Raw genomic sequence first — 17,189 nt, forward strand, 5'->3', positions numbered from 1 at the left:
CCCCCATTATCACCCGCATGGGGCTCCTATTCCCCCATTATCACCCGCACGGGGCTCCTGTTCCTCCATTATCACCTGCACGGGGCTCCTGTTCCCCCATTATCACCCGCACGGGGCTCCTGTGGGGCTGCGCTAGCTCTCCGGTCTTATTCCCCGTCTGCACAAATGGGCTTAACTGTCCCTCATCAGGCTGATTTGCGGACGACGCGGCTGGTCTTCAGAATGGAGCAAATCAGTGTGTTTATTCTCAAACACAGAGACAACAAAACACATGATAATGGGCCTGAGAGGCAACACTACGAGCGCATATGGATCAGCACCTCCCAAACCGTGTGCACTGATGTGTTTTGCGTGTGTAGTAATGTGTTTTGCGTGTGTACTGACATGTTTTTTGTGTGTAGTAATGTGTTTTGCTTGTGTTGTGGTGTGTTTTGTGTGTGTAGTAATGTGTTTTGCGTGTGTAGTATTGTGTTTTGCATGTGTCGTGATGCGTTTTGGTATATCTAGTGACATGTTTTGCATGTGCAGTAACGTGTTTTGCGTGTGTAGTGTTACAAGATTCAAAACACAGGGAAATTTAATGGAAGAATCTATAGAAAAGTGCATAACACAAATTATGGGGTATGCACATGAGTTAATCAGTGATGCGAGTGGGTGCTGTGAAATGTATAGAGCAGGAGTGTTGTAAGGTGTGTAACTGAACAAATGCAGAAGAAAGCAGTAGGAGTGGCGTACTGGCAAGAAGAGAGCCTGAACCTGGTCGAAACTCTCACTTATATGCGCCAGGACACTGGGAGCAGGTGCGTTCAGACAGAGCTAATGACTCCCCAGCCTCCACCTGCCAACGTAAAAAACAGACCAGACACCCAGGTTGGGAGAATGGCACAGTCAGGAAGTGTGTGTGTAGTGGCATGTTTTTTCGTGTGTAATGACATGTTTTGCATGTGCATTGACGTGTTTTGCATATGAATTGATATGTTTTGCATGTGTATTGATGTGTTTTGCATATGAATTGATATGTTTTGCATGTGTAGTGACATGTTTTGCGTATGAATTGATATGTTTTGCCTGTGTATTGACATGTTTTGGGTATGAATTGATATGTTTTGCTTATGAATTGATATGTTTTGCATGTGTATTGATGTGTTTTGCATGTGTATTGTGTTTTGCATATGAATTAATACGTTTTGCATGTGTAGTGACATGTTTTGTGTGTGTATTGATGTTTTGCATGTGGTTTGCATGTTCTGTTGTGTTAATTTGAATGATGTGCAGTGTCTCCATTCAGATTTATCTCCAGTCTGACACCAGCAGTGTCTTCCTCCAGCATTTACACAAGCCATGCAGTGCTTCCGTGTCTTGCACACTTTGTTAAATGTGGTTGATTAATTACATTATGTGGCTTATATTAGTGCACATTTGTATTAAACTCCTGAAAATGCTTTGAAAACCTGGCCAAAATGTAGTAATCTAATTTTGACACATCCTAATGTATTATAATTTTGTGTGTATGTATGCATGTATGTAACAGAAATGTATGTAGCAGACATGTATGTATGTATGTATGTAACAGACATGTATGGCATAGAGATGCATGTATAAGTAATCGCTGATCTAAAATGAGAGCAGTGAGGAAGTACTATTAGGTCCTAGATTAACCCCATCTCTCTCTCTCTCTCTCTCTCTCTCCCCCTCTCCCTCTCCCTTTCCCTCTCTCCCTCTCTCTCTCTCTCTCCCTCTCTCTCTCTGTCTCTGTCTCCCTATCATTGTTTCAGCACTGGCTGGATGGCACCAAACCAATCAAAAAACAAATAAAAAGTAAGTACATTGTCACTTTTGTTTGCTGACGCCCATCCTGATAATCCTCTACTGATAAATGTCCATCTGTACTGATAAATGTCCTCTACTGATAAATGACCACATCCTGATAAACTCACACACAGGCAGAAAAACTGACTAATAGTGTCTTAAAGAAATATGTATTTAAGCTGTTAAGTACATATACATGTGGAATGAGTAGAGGCCTGCCATGTATAGAAATATCTGTAATCATCTAATTTGGGTAAGGGTGTGATTTTAGAACTTAAGGACTGTTCACACTTCTAGCCATTGCTCAGTTTGCTCTGTCTGACACCACGCAAAGTGATGGCATTTAAGTTGCAGTAATTCAGAGAATTTAAGTTAGTGACGATGCAGTTACTACAATCTTTACAAACCATGAGCAGTTTAAATGCCACAAACCTCACCTAACCTAACCAAACTTAAAGTAAAGAACACAGCTGTAAGCGGGTGTCCACAGGGTCCAGGCACACAGCCAATGTTACACCTCTGACTCAGTATATAATGTCCTCATGTTCAAGTCCGATTGTCATTGTGTAGATCTGAGAAGCTGTGTAGATCAGCATTGGTCATCCTTGAAAGTTTGGTTAAATATGTAAATGCGGTTTTGTTTATGCTTTTCTTGTGTCAGTCAGAAGGGTTTCTAATGGAGTCCAGACTTTGCTGCTGTACGAGGTGTAGCATAAGCTTATCTATGATGAAATACTGCCAAGTCATTAACTGATATGTACATGGTGTGAAAGGAGCAGAGGTCTTGTGGGAGGTGCGCTGTGTGTACCTGAAGTGGGTGGCACTGACACCTGGCCGATCGTAGTGAGGGGAGACGGGCTAGTGTCTAAGTAGGGAAAACAGCGCAAACTGGTGGTCAAACTGAGAAGTGCACGACCTGCAGAACAGCATTTTTATTTATTTATTTATCTTTATTTATATTTACCGAATAAATCTTTAACGTTGTCGTTGCTGACACACATTCGTAAAATATGTCCACGGAAGGCAGAAAGTGCTACTGCTGCTACCGCTATTGCTGCTGCTGCTGCTATGACTGCTACTACTGCTGCTTGTGTTTGATACTTGTGTTATTGATTAGGTGGGTTGTATTTAATGGTGTGTTATTGATCAGGTGGGTTGTGTTTGATACAGTGTTATTGATCAGGTGGGTTGTGTTTCATACTGTGTTATTGACCTGGTGGGTTGTGTTTGATACTGTGTTATTGATCAGGTGGGCTGTGTTTGATACTGTGTTATTGATCAGGTGGGTTGTGTTTGGTATTCTGTTATTGATCAGGTGTTTTTTTATGTTTCAGATGGCCCTCCTTACACATTATACTTCAGAGTGAAGTTTTACTCTTCAGAGCCTAATAACCTGCATGAGGAGTTCACCAGGTACCTGCATTGGAATATTAGAGTGGGGTTATTTCAGTAATCACAGTGCATGCATGGGATTATTAACAATCAACATAAATTATTAATTATGAATAATCGCCTCATCTTTCCCTCTGATTTGTAATGTATGCTGGTCGTCTTTCAGGTACTTGTTTGTATTGCAGCTCAGACAGGACATTCTCTCTGGAAAGTGAGTAATAAAGATGTGTGTCTGTGTGTGTGTGTGTGTGTATGTGTATGTATGTATGTGTGTGAGAGAGTGTGTGTGTGTGTGCGCATGTGTGTGTGGGGCTATATCTAAATGTGTGAGGCATGTCGGATACATTGCTACATACATCTTTAGTTCAAGGTACAGCCACCAACCAACTTATTCCTTTTTTTATGCATTGCTACACATTTCAAATCATATTTTTTGGATGTACCTTCCTTCAGAATCCCCAAAAAAGTGTTTTACCATAGTGCCTCTGCAGTCATGCGTATGTCTGTATGTGGTGTATAACCATTTATACACCGGATTGGTCCTTGAATCTTGGCCGTCCTGATTGGTCCAATGTAAATGCAGTGCGATTCCGAAAGTACTCACAAGTGTTGCACGCGCGCTTGGTTTAGGTAAGAACAGAGAGCTGGCCTGAATTTTTCAAACGATTATGGTTTCAATTTTATCGAATGTATGTGTAGCAGTAAGTGTTTGATTAAGAATGCCAAGGCTTTGTTTAATGTGATTTAAAAATCAAAACTAGCTGAAGTTTCAGAATTGACTTAAGTTTGCATGATTTCAGCAAAGATGCATTTCTAGGTTTCACGTTCACATTATTTCAAACATCTAAGAAAATCAGTTTTATGTTCAGTCTGAGCAGATAGCTTTGCATCTTTGCATCTGATTAGCCTGTAAAAACTCAAGACAGGTAACTACTGTCCACACAGAGAATGCTAATTCATTTATTTTTTGAATGGTGCAAAAGATTGGTGACCTGTCCTGGGTGTATTCTTGCCTCTCACCCAATGCATACTGGGATAGGCTCCAGCAATCCCCGTGACCTTAAACAGGATAAGCGGGTATAAATAATGGATGGATGGATGGGGTGGATGGATGGACATGAGTGGATTTTCATTCCTTGCAACTTTCATATTAGCATAGTTTAAAGCTTGTATTCTGTATTTTTATAAATTATTAAGTATATGGTTAAATTATTATTTTTTGATATTTCATTAGACTAAACTAGGTTAAATTTGATAGTACCTGCAAGTAGCAGATATTTCATGTGAATGTTGGAGTTGCATTCTCCATATGTGTGAAGTCCAGTTTCACATTCTCTTCCTCTGAAATCCCACCCTTGGCAAAGAAAAAACTTCTTTTTTTGGAAACCATTTTAAAAGGGTTTTTAGGACACTTGTTCCCTTGTGGTATGGTCTGTTCTCTAAGACATTATGAGGACTAAAAATGCTGCTTCTAAATTTGAAGTTGTAGGATTACTCCCTGGCATAGACAGGTCGTGCTATCCACACAATGCATTAGCGCTGTAATTGTTTTTATCACATGAATGTCACTGTTTAACTTTCTTCCAGGTTAAAATGCCCGTATGATGTTTCTGTTGAATTGGGTGCCTATTGCTTACAAAGTAAGTTTCTTTCATAAGTGATAGCTGAACTGTTAAACAGCTTGTTTTTATAAAATATTTAATTAAAAGAAAAGTTAGATTTGCAAAGTCTGGATTATGTATGTAATATGTGTGCATTAGCATGTTTTTTAGATGTGCAATATGTGTGCATTAGCATGTTATTGGATATGATATATGTTTTTGTTATCTATAAAAACTTCACGCTAGTGTGGTATATTTTCATTGTGGGGCTGGTTAGGATATTGTCCTCGAAGACAGAAATTGGGTTCCAACCTTGTTTCCAAAATGATTTTACGTGATTTAAATGTGAAGAGACGTGAAATGACTGAACGTTGGAGTTAGGGTGCAGGTGTGTGTGACGCAGTGTCCTCTCCTGTGTGGTGTGACAGGTGAACTGGGGGACTGTGACCCCTCAGAGCACTCTCCAGAGCTGGTGTCCGAGTTCCGCTTCACCCCCAAGCAGACCGAAACCATGGAGGCCGCCATCTTCCAGAAGTGGGTGGAGTGCAGGTCAGACCTTTCCCCCTGTTGGGTGTTTTTAGTACCTTTTCAAACCTGTGTTTTGTAGTTGTCCAATGACCATGATATGCACTTTTGTACATCGCTTTGGATAAAAGCAACTGCTAAATGGATGTAATTTAATGTTTTAGACCCAACCCCGAATATGCAGGCATATCCATGAGCTCTGCTTTGTCTTACTGGTGCTAATGTTACAAAACTGCTCATGCTGCAGTTTGGACTCTGTGACTGCAGGCAAGGCATCGTCCCACCCAGTAACTGCACCAGTTACTGATCCAAAATGACTGCACCAGATACTGATCCAATATGACTGCACCAGATACTGATCCAATATGACTGCACCAGATATTGATCCAATATGACTGCACCAGTTACTGATCCAATATGACTGCACCAGTTACTGATCCAATATTACTGCACCAGTTACTGATCCAATATGACTGCACCAGATACTGATCCAGTATGACTACCAGTATGTTTTATCCGGTGTATTTTGTCCCAGTGTTGTAGTAGATTATGTCCTGGTGCTGCAGGGAGCTCTTGTGGTTTTATACTTTAATTTATCCCACCTCAAATTGTTGGTTGTGAGTTAGGGTTAGGTGTTTAGGTGTTAGGGTTAGGATTAGGTGTTTAGGTGTTAGGTGTTAGGTGTTGGGTGCTTTGTTGTCTGTGTTAGGAATCCTGAAGCTTATTTTTAGTTCAGTAATCTTTTAACTTGTTTTTATGTGCTGGGCTACAGTGGTGAAATTGTGTTCTATTTTTGGTGAAATGCAGTTATTTAGCATGGCACTGTGGGTATCAGTGTGTGTGCCACAGGGAAGCAGACGAGCTTCATTTGCTGTACAATTAAAGGTGTGATGCTAGAGTGGTTTTATGGTCCCCTTTTAAGCATACTGGGAATCTTTTGTCTGTATGTCTGTATTCTCAAACACTATGGCTTAGTGCACATTTGAATTTCAGACTGTTTTAAGGGCACAGATGAGCAGTGAAAGTTCTAATTTAACACAGTTCGCCAGGTTTTCGTGGAAGGAATTATTAGCTTAATTCGCTTCAATTTCGGAGAAGTATGAAGCTCCGCACACACACAGCTGTTTCTCTGGAGATGTGCGCAGGCATACAGGTGTATCTGGAGATGTGTAAAGGTGTAATACAGGTATGCAGGTGTATCTCTGTCTGGACAGGTGCACAGTTGTAATACAGAAGAATCTCTCGAGATTATTGTCAACTATACCTGAGATTCTTGATATCACCAGGTGTTATGGGCAGTGTGATGTGCGATGCTCCTCCACACTGGTGCTTTTGCATCAGTATAGAATCACTGCATTTCTGCAAGCCTCGATTCTGAAGAAACTCCTAATCCTCACAATCCAGGATTAAATGAAGTGGCGGCTCATTCTAAGGGATAATCCCATCGATCCTCAGCCGTTTGGATTCAATCCGAGAGGATTTTCTTTGTAAACTGGGGTAGAGGAGGCCTGGGCTTTATCAGAGCACAGCAAATGATATTTAGAAGGATTTGTAGCACAGCACCTATTTAATTGGGGTGTGTGTATGTGTATTAGTGTGTGTGTTTGTTTGAAGTATATGGGTATTGGGGTGTGTGTAGATGTTAATGTTTGCACGAGTAGTTATTAATATGTGTGTTGGGGAGTGGTTGAGGTTGCGTGGGTCTGTTGAGGTGTGTGTGTGTGTGTGTGTGTATGAGAGTGTGTGTGTGTGTGTGTTAGGGTGTGTGTGTGTGTGTATGAGGGTGTGTGTATGTGTGTGTTAGGGTGTGTGTGTGTGTGTGTTAGGGTATGTGTGGGTGGGTGTTAGTCTGTAGTTGTGTTGGTCATGTTTTTGCTTGTCATTTATACCAGGGGGAAAATTCCTGCTCAAGCAGAAATGAGCTTTCTGAACAAGTGCAAGTGGTTGGAAATGTATGGTGTGGACATGCACTTCGTAAAGGTGAGCAACTTGCTGAAATAATGTATTGGACCCATAGATAATAACAAAAGAAATTGCATTACTATTTTGCAAGCTTTGCCATTTATTTAAGAAAACTTAAACTTTAATCTTTGATATGATGCACCCTGTAAGGCTATATTTTATATCCATGTAATCAAACTGTGTTTTACACACATTTTGCACACAGCAGTGATTTGTACTTAGTCACTAAGCATGTTGATTTATTAATTCATTTATGAACATTTTGATGTATAATGATTCTGTAGGCTGGTCTTCTGTATATCCCAGCCTGTCAGCAGGCTCACTGAATGCACCCTGTCCTGCACTCCATACATTAGGGCTGTGGTACATTTGGGCTACGGCTGTGGTACTTATGTGGTACGGCTGTGGTACTTATGGGGTACAACTGTGGTACTTATGGGGTACAACTGTGGTACTTTTGGGGTACGGGTGTGGTACTTATGGGGTACAGCTGTGGCACTTATGGGGTACGACTGTGGTACTTATGGGGTACGGCTGTGGTGTAGACTTTCTGCACCTCCTGATGTTGAGTGTTTGTGTGTTGCGGCAGTTGAAAAGCTAACTGCCCCTTTCAAAAGCTAACTGCCCCTCTCTTTCATCTGCAGGGCAGGGATGGGTGTGAGTATGCTTTGGGCCTCACCCCTACTGGAATCCTGGTGTTCGAAGGTTCTAATAAAATTGGCCTCTTCTTCTGGTAATTACTGAGAGGTCTATGAACATGGTTATATAAGCAGCCAACCGGAGCACAGACCTGTAGGCTGAGTCTCTTACAGACCTGTAGTCTGAGAGTCTCTTACAGACCTGTATGCTTAGAGTCCCTTACAGACCTGTAGCCTTAGAGTCCCTTACAGACCTGTAGCCTTAGAGTCTCTTACAGACCTGTAGCCTTAGAGTCCCTTACAGACCTGTAGCCTTAGAGTCTCTTACAGACCTGTAGGCTTAGAGTCTCTCACTGACCTATAGCCTTAGAGTACTTTATTTAGTAACGTTTTAAAATTATTTATTTTCTTATCACAAGTACTGTTGGACATTAGTTATCTAGTGAGGTAAGAACTATTCAAGTACTTTATAAATCTGAAGAATTTTGTAATGTTAGTTTTTAACTGTGTCATTGTTACAGGCCAAAAATCACAAGGATGGACTTTAAAAAAAGCAGACTGACTCTGGTTGTTGTTGAGGATGATGATCAGGTAAGTGCTTTCTGGGCGTGCCTATATCATTCCCCAAATAATCTTTGTCCAATAACAGTGCAGCACGCGCCAGCATCATGCTGAAGTTTCTGTTTGCTTCAAGCTTCTGATGTGCTGAAGCAGAGATTCCTCTCTCTCTTATTTTTGGCACTAAGCCTGCTGGGATTTCTGGCTAAGGCCGAGATGCTGACTGTGAGCAGATCCTGTGGCTGCTGTGTGACTTTCCATTCTGAGTTAAAGGTAAAGACATTTTTGTTTTGTGTGTTTGTAGGGCCGAGAACAGGAGCACACGTTTGTTTTCCGGCTGGACAGCGCGAAGACCTGCAAGCACCTGTGGAAAAGCGCAGTGGAGAGCCACGCCTTCTTCCGCCTGCGCCAGCCCACGCAGGTGAAGCCCCGGCGCAACGACCTCATCCAGCTGGGCTCACGCTTCCGCTTCAGGTGAGCAGCCTTCACCTGCTGCCATGACCTTACCTGTTTACTGACCTCACGGCCTTACCTGTTTACTGACCTCACTGCCTTACTTGTTTACTGACCTCACAGCCTTACCTGTATACTGAACTCACTGCCTTACCTGTTTACTGAACTCACTGCCTTACCTGGGGGCGACATAGCTCAGGAGGTAAGACTGATTGTCTGGCAGTCGGAGGGTTGTCGGTTCAAACCCCGCCTTGGGCATGTCGAAGTGTCCTTGAGCAAGACACCTAACCCCTAACCCCTAACTGCTCTGGCGAATGAGAGGCATCAATTGTAAAGCGCTTTGGATAAAAGCGCTATATAAATGCAGTCCATTTACCATTTACCTGTTTACTGCCCTCACTGCCTTACTTGTTTACTGACCTCACAGCCTTACCTGTATACTGAACTCACTGCCTTACCTGTTTACTGAACTCACTGCCTTACCTGTTTACTCACCTCACTGCCTTACCTGTTTACTCACCTCACCACCTTACCTGTTCACTCACCTCACCGCCTTACCTGTTTACTGACCTCACTGCCTTACCTTTTTACTGACTTCACTGCTTTACTTGTTTACTGACCTCACTGCCTTACCTGTTTACTGACTTCACCGCCTTACTTGTTTACTGACCTCACCACCTTACTTGTTTACTGACCTCACCACCTTACCTGTTTACTGACCTACCGCCTTACCTGTTTATTGAGCTCACCGCCTTACCTGTTTACTGACCTCACAGCCTTACCTGTTTAAACGGATCTCAGTGAACGCTCAGCTGACAGATACTGCTCCAGTTAGAGTTACTGTTAAAGAGCACTGACCCAACCAGGCTGATTATAAGAGCTATGAAGCAACCCAGTACATTACAATTATGTTGTGCTAGCTTAGATTCCTGATGCTCTAAATCTGTAGTTTTGGCAATGTTGTGATATATAAGGTGTGAGTAGGGACACCAGTTTATCTGTTTTCTCACCCGCAGTTTTGTCATACCTCAGCCAGAGGTCAGTAGAGCCTTCTTGAAATAAGACTAATCATAACAATGAAATGGTTTGCAGTGGCATATGCAGTGACTTATAAATATTGAAAGGCGGATGACCTCATATGAGATGAAAATTTTAAACTTTGTGATTAAATTTCTTCATGCTCAGCTGTTTAATAGTCTCCTCTGTCATTCTTTGGTGGTGATTTGTGTAAATGTGTCTATAGGAAGATGTGTTTCTACAGCTGTGAAGTTGTTTGAAGCAGACAAGTATCATTTTGCCTTCTGCACAATATGCAGTGAATATATAGTGACCCCACAGCGATTTTGGGTCATGATAGATAATCTGGTGTCCCTAAGTATAAGCTGTATATAAGGTATGTTTGTTTGTATAAAGTACTTATTTATTATAATGGTAAAACATACATACATCATGGGTATCAGAATGCTCTGAGCAGCTCTAAAATACGTAATTATATTTTACTGTGTAGAATCTCTGGTAAGAGCTTCATTAGTTTTTTGATGATGATGTTGATTTTGTGCAGTATTGCTGATGATGATGATGATAATGTTGGTGGGGATGATGATGATGATGATGCTGGTGGTGCTGGTGATGATGATGATAATGTTGGTGAGGATGATGATGATGATGATGCTGATGGTGGTGGCGGTGACGGTGGTGATGATGATGATGGCGGTGGTGGTGATGATGATGATGATGATAATGTTGGTGAGGATGATGATGATGCTGGTGGTGGTGGCGGTGGCGGTGATGGTGGTGATGATGATGATAATGTTGGTGAGGATGATGATGATGATGATAATGATGCTGATGGTGGTGGCGGTGACGGTGGTGATGATGATGATGGCGGTGGTGGTGGTGATGATGATGATGATAATGTTGGTGAGAGTGAAGATGATGATGATGGTGGTGGTGATGAAGATGGTGATTATGATGATGATGATGATGGCGGTGGTGGTGATGATGATGATGATGATAATGTTGGTGAGGATGATGATGATGCTGGTGGTGGTGGCGGTGGCGGTGATGGTGGTGATGATGATGATAATGTTGGTGAGGATGATGATGATGATGATAATGATGCTGATGGTGGTGGCGGTGACGGTGGTGATGATGATGATGGCGGTGGTGGTGGTGATGATGATGATGATAATGTTGGTGAGAGTGAAGATGATGATGATGGTGGTGGTGATGAAGATGGTGATTATGATGATGATGATGCTGGTGGTGGTGGTGATGATGATGATAATGATAATGTTGGTGAGGATGATGATGATGCTGGTGGTGCTGGTGATGATGATGATGATGATAATGTTGGTGAGGATGATGATGATGATGATGGATTGTTCTGCACAGTGGAAGAACAGAGTACCAGGCCACGCACGTGAACCGGCTCCGGAGGGCCAGCACGTTTGAGCGGAGGCCAAGTAAACGGTATCCCTCACGAAGGCATTCCCTGGGAAAAGGTGAGCCATGGTCCCGCTCTTACCCTGCTGCTCTTACCCCACTGGGCTGCTCTTACCCTGCTGCTCTTACCCCACTGTGCTGCTCTTACCCCACTGCGCTGCTCTTAACCCACTGCACTGCTCTTACCCCACTGGGCTGCTCTTACCCCGCTGGGTTGCTCTTGCCCTGCTGCTCTTACCCCGCTGGGTTGCTCTTACCCTGCTGCTCTTACCCCGCTGTGCTGCTCTTACCCCACTGCGCTGCTCTTAACCCACTGCACTGCTCTTACCCCACTGGGCTGCTCTTACCCCACTGGGCTGCTCTTACTCTGCTGCTCTTACCCCACTGGGATGCCCTAACTGTGCTGCTCTTGCCCTGTTGGGCTGCTCTTACCCTGCTGCTCTTACCCCGTTGTGCTGCTCTTATCCCACTGCGCTGCTCTTACCCCGCTGGGCTGCTCTTACCCCACTGTGCTGCTCTTACCCCGCTGGGTTGTTCTTACCCCACTGCTCTTACCTCACTGGGCTGCTCTTACCCTGCTGCTCCTACCCCGCTGGGCTGCTCTTACCCTGCTGCTCTTACCCTGCTGGGCTGCTCTTATCCCACTGCGCTGCTCTTACCCCGCGGTGCTGCTCTTATCCCACTGCGCTGCTCTTACCCCACTGTGCTGCTCTTACCCCGCTGGGTTGTTCTTACCCCACTGCTCTTACCTCACTGGGCTGCTCTTACCCTGCTGCTCTTACCCCACTGGGCTGCTCTTACCCTGCTGCTTACTCACAGGCTTACACACAGTTTACACACAGGCTAATGCACAGGCTTACACAGAGTTCACACACAGGCTAATGCACAGGCTTGCACACAGGCTTATACACGGCACACTTACATACAACCTTCACACAATTTATCCACAGCACACATACTTGCACACAGCCTACACATATTTAACATGCAACACACTTACCAACTACTCTCAATTCCTGGATTAAATGCACATCATGAATACCTAGTTTTTCAGTTTGTGTAGATTATATTGTCTAAACAGTCTGATATACTCCTGAAAAAAATGCATGCCATATTTCATTGATTGATGTATCTATATCATTCCATCTGAAGGTACCTTTTACACATTTGACATACAAATGCAAACTTAAATGAAACTTGTCTGACTTTGTCTGACCTTGCTTTCTTTTGAAATTAGTACCTTCCACATTTCCCCTGACTTCAGCTGTAAATCCTGCGAAACCAGCACTTTTAAGGTGGGCCTGTGTGTTATCCCCAAACCCAAAACCCTCATCCCAACCCATTTCATGTTTTCTTGTGTAACTGAATTGCAAAGGTACAAATTTATTACATTAAACTGTTTCTGAAAACTTTGGAAATCATGCTTTAAACTGTTTGACACACCTTGATGCCCTAAATTGTTGTTGTTGTTGTTGTTGTTGTGTTCTTCTTCTTAGGGCTTTAACATATTCATCGGTCAGATTAATAAATTAACATCAATAAATGTTGCTGTTATCCGAGAAAAGGGAAGTGGTGCAAAATCATAAATGTCCGGGGTCTGAAATCTGAATCATGCTGTCTGCTGTTCACAAATGGAGGGATATCAGCCCCTTAAGGGGAATTTATATGGAAATTCTGGTTATAAGCCTGATACAGAGGGAAGTATTACTGCTTAACCCTAACCCTACTGCCTGCAAACAAACAAGCATTTCATAGTTTCTGCCAGGTGTACAAAAATTACTTTGGGAAATCTTTCAAGGACCCAATGGACTCATACTCACTGGTGGCACCTGACCCAGGAAACAAACATCTTTTTACATACACAGCCTGATCCTGCAGCACTGTTTACACACACAGCCTGATCCTGCATCACTGTTTACACACACAGCCTGATCCTGCAGCACTGTTTACACACACAGCCTGATCCTGCAGCACTGTTTACACACACAGCCTGATCCTGCAGCACTGTTTACCACCAGCTGATCTGCAGCACTGTTTACACACACAGCCTGATCCTGCAGCACTGTTTACACACACAGCCTGTCCTGCAGCACTGTTTACACACACAGCCTGATCCTGCAGCACTGTTTACACACACAGCTGATCGCAGCACTGTTTACACACACAGCCTGATCCTGCAGCACTGTTTACACACACAGCCTGATCCTGCAGCACTGTTTACACACACAGCCTGATCCTGCAGCACTGTTTACACACACAGCCTGATCCTGCAGCACTGTTTACACACACAGCCTGATCCTGCAGCACTGTTTACACACATGGCCTGATCCTGCAGCATTGTTTACACACACAGCCTGATCCTGCAGCACTGTTTACACACACAGTGATAATAACTGTCTACCAATTAAAATTATCACCGTCTACCAATTAAAAAACTGTTGAAAGTCTTGAATGTGCACTTTGACACTGGAAACATGCAACGCTGCCATTTTATTTTCAGCAAAGCCTGTTGTTCAAACCAACGACTCCATTTTATTAATGTGCTGATAGCATTTGCGCACAATGGTGCCAGTAAATGTCTCAACCAACACCACCAATTATTATTATTATTAAGTCCTAGTGCCATGTTTTTCTTTTTTTCCTGAACAGCGCTCAGACTAGTCCTGACCCCGGCCTCTACCCGGTAAGAAAAGCTTCTTTCTCAGATGCATTCTGAGTTGTGAGTTGTGTCTGGTCTGAGTTGTGACTGATGTCGATACTTCTTGTGATGACCAAGTTTTTAATGAAAATTACTTATATCCTCTGTGTAGTACAAGCAGAACATCCCAATCACCCACGAGCCATGGCACCCGCCCCACGCCAGCCTTGGACACCCTAAGTACCCTCCTCATCCCGGACACACGCCTCCCCTTAGGTAAGTCTCAGGTGATGTGGACCGGGTTCTTCTCTGCTTCTAATGGAAGAGGTACCAGTAAAAGTACAGCAATGAGTTTACAACCACTCCAGATATAAAACTTGGGTGGAAAATGTATGAATCGTTTTCTTAAAAATTTGTTTTCCTCTGAAAACAGCCCTTGCAGCTGGTTGATGTGACAGTGCTTGTAATGTCATGTTTATCTTGATTTTAGAATACCCGTAGGAATTTTGCTGCTTGTCCTCCAGTTCTTTCCGTGGGTGCTGTAACATGGCTCTGGGTGCTGTAACGTGGGTCTGGGTGCTGTAACATGGCTCTGGGTGCTGTAACATGGCTCTGGGTGCTGTAACATGGCTCTGGGTGCTGTAATGTGGCTCTGGGTGCTGTAATGTGGCTCTGGGTGCTGTAATATGGCTCTGGGTGCTGTAATGTGGCTCTGGGTGCTGTAACATGGCTCTGGGTGCTGTAATGTGGCTCTGGGTGCTGTAATGTGGCTCTGGGTGCTGTAATGTGGCTCTGGGTGCTGTAACATGGCTCTGGGTGCTGTAATGTGGCTCTGGGTGCTGTAACATGGCTCTGGGTGCTGTAATGTGGCTCTGGGTGCTGTAACGTGGCTCTGGGTGCTGTAATGTGGCTCTGGGTGCTGTAATGTGGCTCTGGGTGCTGTAACATGGCTCTGGGTGCTGTAACATGGCTCTGGTTGCTGTAATGTGGCCCTGGGTGCTGTAATGTGGCTCTGGGTGCTGTAATGTGGCTCTGGGTGCTGTAATGTGGCTCTGGGTGCTGTAATGTGGCTCTGGGTGCTGTAATGTGGCTCTGGGTGCTGTAACATGGCTCTGGGTGCTGTAATGTGGCTCTGGGTGCTGTAACATGGCTCTGGGTGCTGTAATGTGGCTCTGGGTGCTGTAATGTGGCTCTGGGTGCTGTAACATGGCTCTGGGTGCTGTAACATGGCTCTGGTTGCTGTAATGTGGCCCTGGTGCTGTAACATGGCTCTGGGTGCTGTAATGTGGCTCTGGGTGCTGTAATGTGGCTCTGGGTGCTGTAATGTGGCTCTGGGTGCTGTAATGTGGCTCTGGGTGCTGTAACATGTCTCTGGGTGCTGTAACATGGCTCTGGGTGCTGTAATGTGGCTCTGGGTGCTGTAACATGGCTCTGGGTGCTGTAATGTGGCTCTGGGTGCTGTAATGTGGCTCTGGGTGCTGTAATATGGCTCTGGGTGCTGTAATGTGGCTCTGGGTGCTGTAACATGGCTCTGGGTGCTGTAATGTGGCTCTGGGTGCTGTAATGTGGCTCTGGGTGCTGTAATGTGGCTCTGGGTGCTGTAATGTGGCTCTGGGTGCTGTAACATGGCTCTGGGTGCTGTAATGTGGCTCTGGGTGCTGTAACATGGCTCTGGGTGCTGTAACATGGCTCTGGGTGCTGTAATGTGGCTCTGGGTGCTGTAATGTGGCTCTGGGTGCTGTAACATGGCTCTGGGTGCTGTAACATGGCTCTGGTTGCTGTAATGTGGCCCTGGGTGCTGTAATGTGGCTCTGGGTGCTGTAATGTGGCTCTGGGTGCTGTAATGTGGCTCTGGGTGCTGTAATGTGGCTCTGGGTGCTGTAACGTGGCTCTGGGTGCTGTAATGTGGCTCTGGGTGCTGTAACATGGCTCTGGGTGCTGTAATGTGGCTCTGGGTGCTGTAATGTGGCTCTGGGTGCTGTAACATGGCTCTGGGTGCTGTAACATGGCTCTGGTTGCTGTAATGTGGCCCTGGGTGCTGTAACATGGCTCTGGGTGCTGTAATGTGGCTCTGGGTGCTGTAATGTGGCTCTGGGTGCTGTAATGTGGCTCTGGGTGCTGTAACATGTCTCTGGGTGCTGTAACATGGCTCTGGGTGCTGTAATGTGGCTCTGGGTGCTGTAACATGGCTCTGGGTGCTGTAATGTGGCTCTGGGTGCTGTAATGTGGCTCTGGGTGCTGTAACATGGCTCTGGGTGCTGGTGTCTAATTACAATCAGGTGGCGGGGCTTTTCTGCAGTTTTAACTACCCCCTTACTGCCCTCCAACCACACTCACACACCCCAAAACACACACAACAACCAGCACACACACACACTCACAACAATACATGCACACACACATGCTGAACTTAATTTCAGTTTGCTTTTTAGTGTGCGGGCAGGTGGGTGCAGACAGGTTGCAGCAGACAGGTGTGTGTTGACAGGTGTGTGCGGGAATACGTTGTGTGCCTGTCAGAATAGCACAGGGCTGTGTAGTGGAGAGCAGCTACCTCACACTACACCCAAACCCCCCCCCACTTCACCCCATACCCACCCCCACTGCTCACTGCCTGCAGATATTCATCCTGATCTCTTCTTTCTGAGAACCTCTTTCAGGCTTCTGCCTCTGACTCACCTATGACTTTCTTATGACTCACATATGACTTACGTTTCATTAGCCTATAACTCATGTATGACTCATCTATGACTCACCTATGACTTGTGTGTGACCTTTCTCCATATAATTCACTTCTTCCTGTTTCTGTTGCTTGGTAACCTACCTGTGTTTAGTGTTCAGACCCTGGCTTGCAGATCTAACGCACCTGTACCTATGGCATGAGCCCCGCCCTGTAGATCTAACACACCTGTTCCTATGGCATGAGCCCTGTAGATCTAACACACCTGTACCTATGGCATGAATCCTGTCCTGTAGTCCTAACACACCTGTACCTATGGCATGAACCCCGCCATGTAGTTCTAACACCCCTGTACCTATGGTATGAACCCCGCCCTGTAGTCCTAACACACCTGTACCTATGGCATGAACCCCATGCTGTAGTCCTAACACACCTGTACCTATAGCATGAGCCCTGCCCTGTAGTCCTAACACACCTGTACCTATGGTGCA

At 44.6% G+C, this 17,189-nt stretch overlaps 1 protein-coding gene across 7 annotated transcripts in view; it reads left to right on the forward strand.

Moving 5' to 3' along the window:
- The window catches only part of epb41l4b (erythrocyte membrane protein band 4.1 like 4B), a 52,600-nt gene that overhangs the window by 15,942 nt on the left and 19,469 nt on the right, over window positions 1-17,189 (forward strand). For all 7 annotated transcript variants that reach the window (XM_064325641.1, XM_064325720.1, XM_064325811.1 and 4 more), the window contains exons 3-15: window positions 1,776-1,818; window positions 3,144-3,222; window positions 3,368-3,412; window positions 4,789-4,841; window positions 5,231-5,351; window positions 7,220-7,307; window positions 7,934-8,022; window positions 8,449-8,518; window positions 8,790-8,959; window positions 11,333-11,442; window positions 12,621-12,678; window positions 14,033-14,066; window positions 14,194-14,297. In XM_064325641.1, coding sequence (XP_064181711.1) covers window positions 1,776-1,818; window positions 3,144-3,222; window positions 3,368-3,412; window positions 4,789-4,841; window positions 5,231-5,351; window positions 7,220-7,307; window positions 7,934-8,022; window positions 8,449-8,518; window positions 8,790-8,959; window positions 11,333-11,442; window positions 12,621-12,678; window positions 14,033-14,066; window positions 14,194-14,297 — 1,064 coding nt within the window. The remainder of the gene's footprint in view (window positions 1-1,775; window positions 1,819-3,143; window positions 3,223-3,367; window positions 3,413-4,788; window positions 4,842-5,230; window positions 5,352-7,219; window positions 7,308-7,933; window positions 8,023-8,448; window positions 8,519-8,789; window positions 8,960-11,332; window positions 11,443-12,620; window positions 12,679-14,032; window positions 14,067-14,193; window positions 14,298-17,189) is intronic.

Source organism: Anguilla rostrata, chromosome 1 (assembly GCF_018555375.3).
Source record: "Anguilla rostrata isolate EN2019 chromosome 1, ASM1855537v3, whole genome shotgun sequence".
Lineage (NCBI taxonomy): Eukaryota > Metazoa > Chordata > Actinopteri > Anguilliformes > Anguillidae > Anguilla > Anguilla rostrata.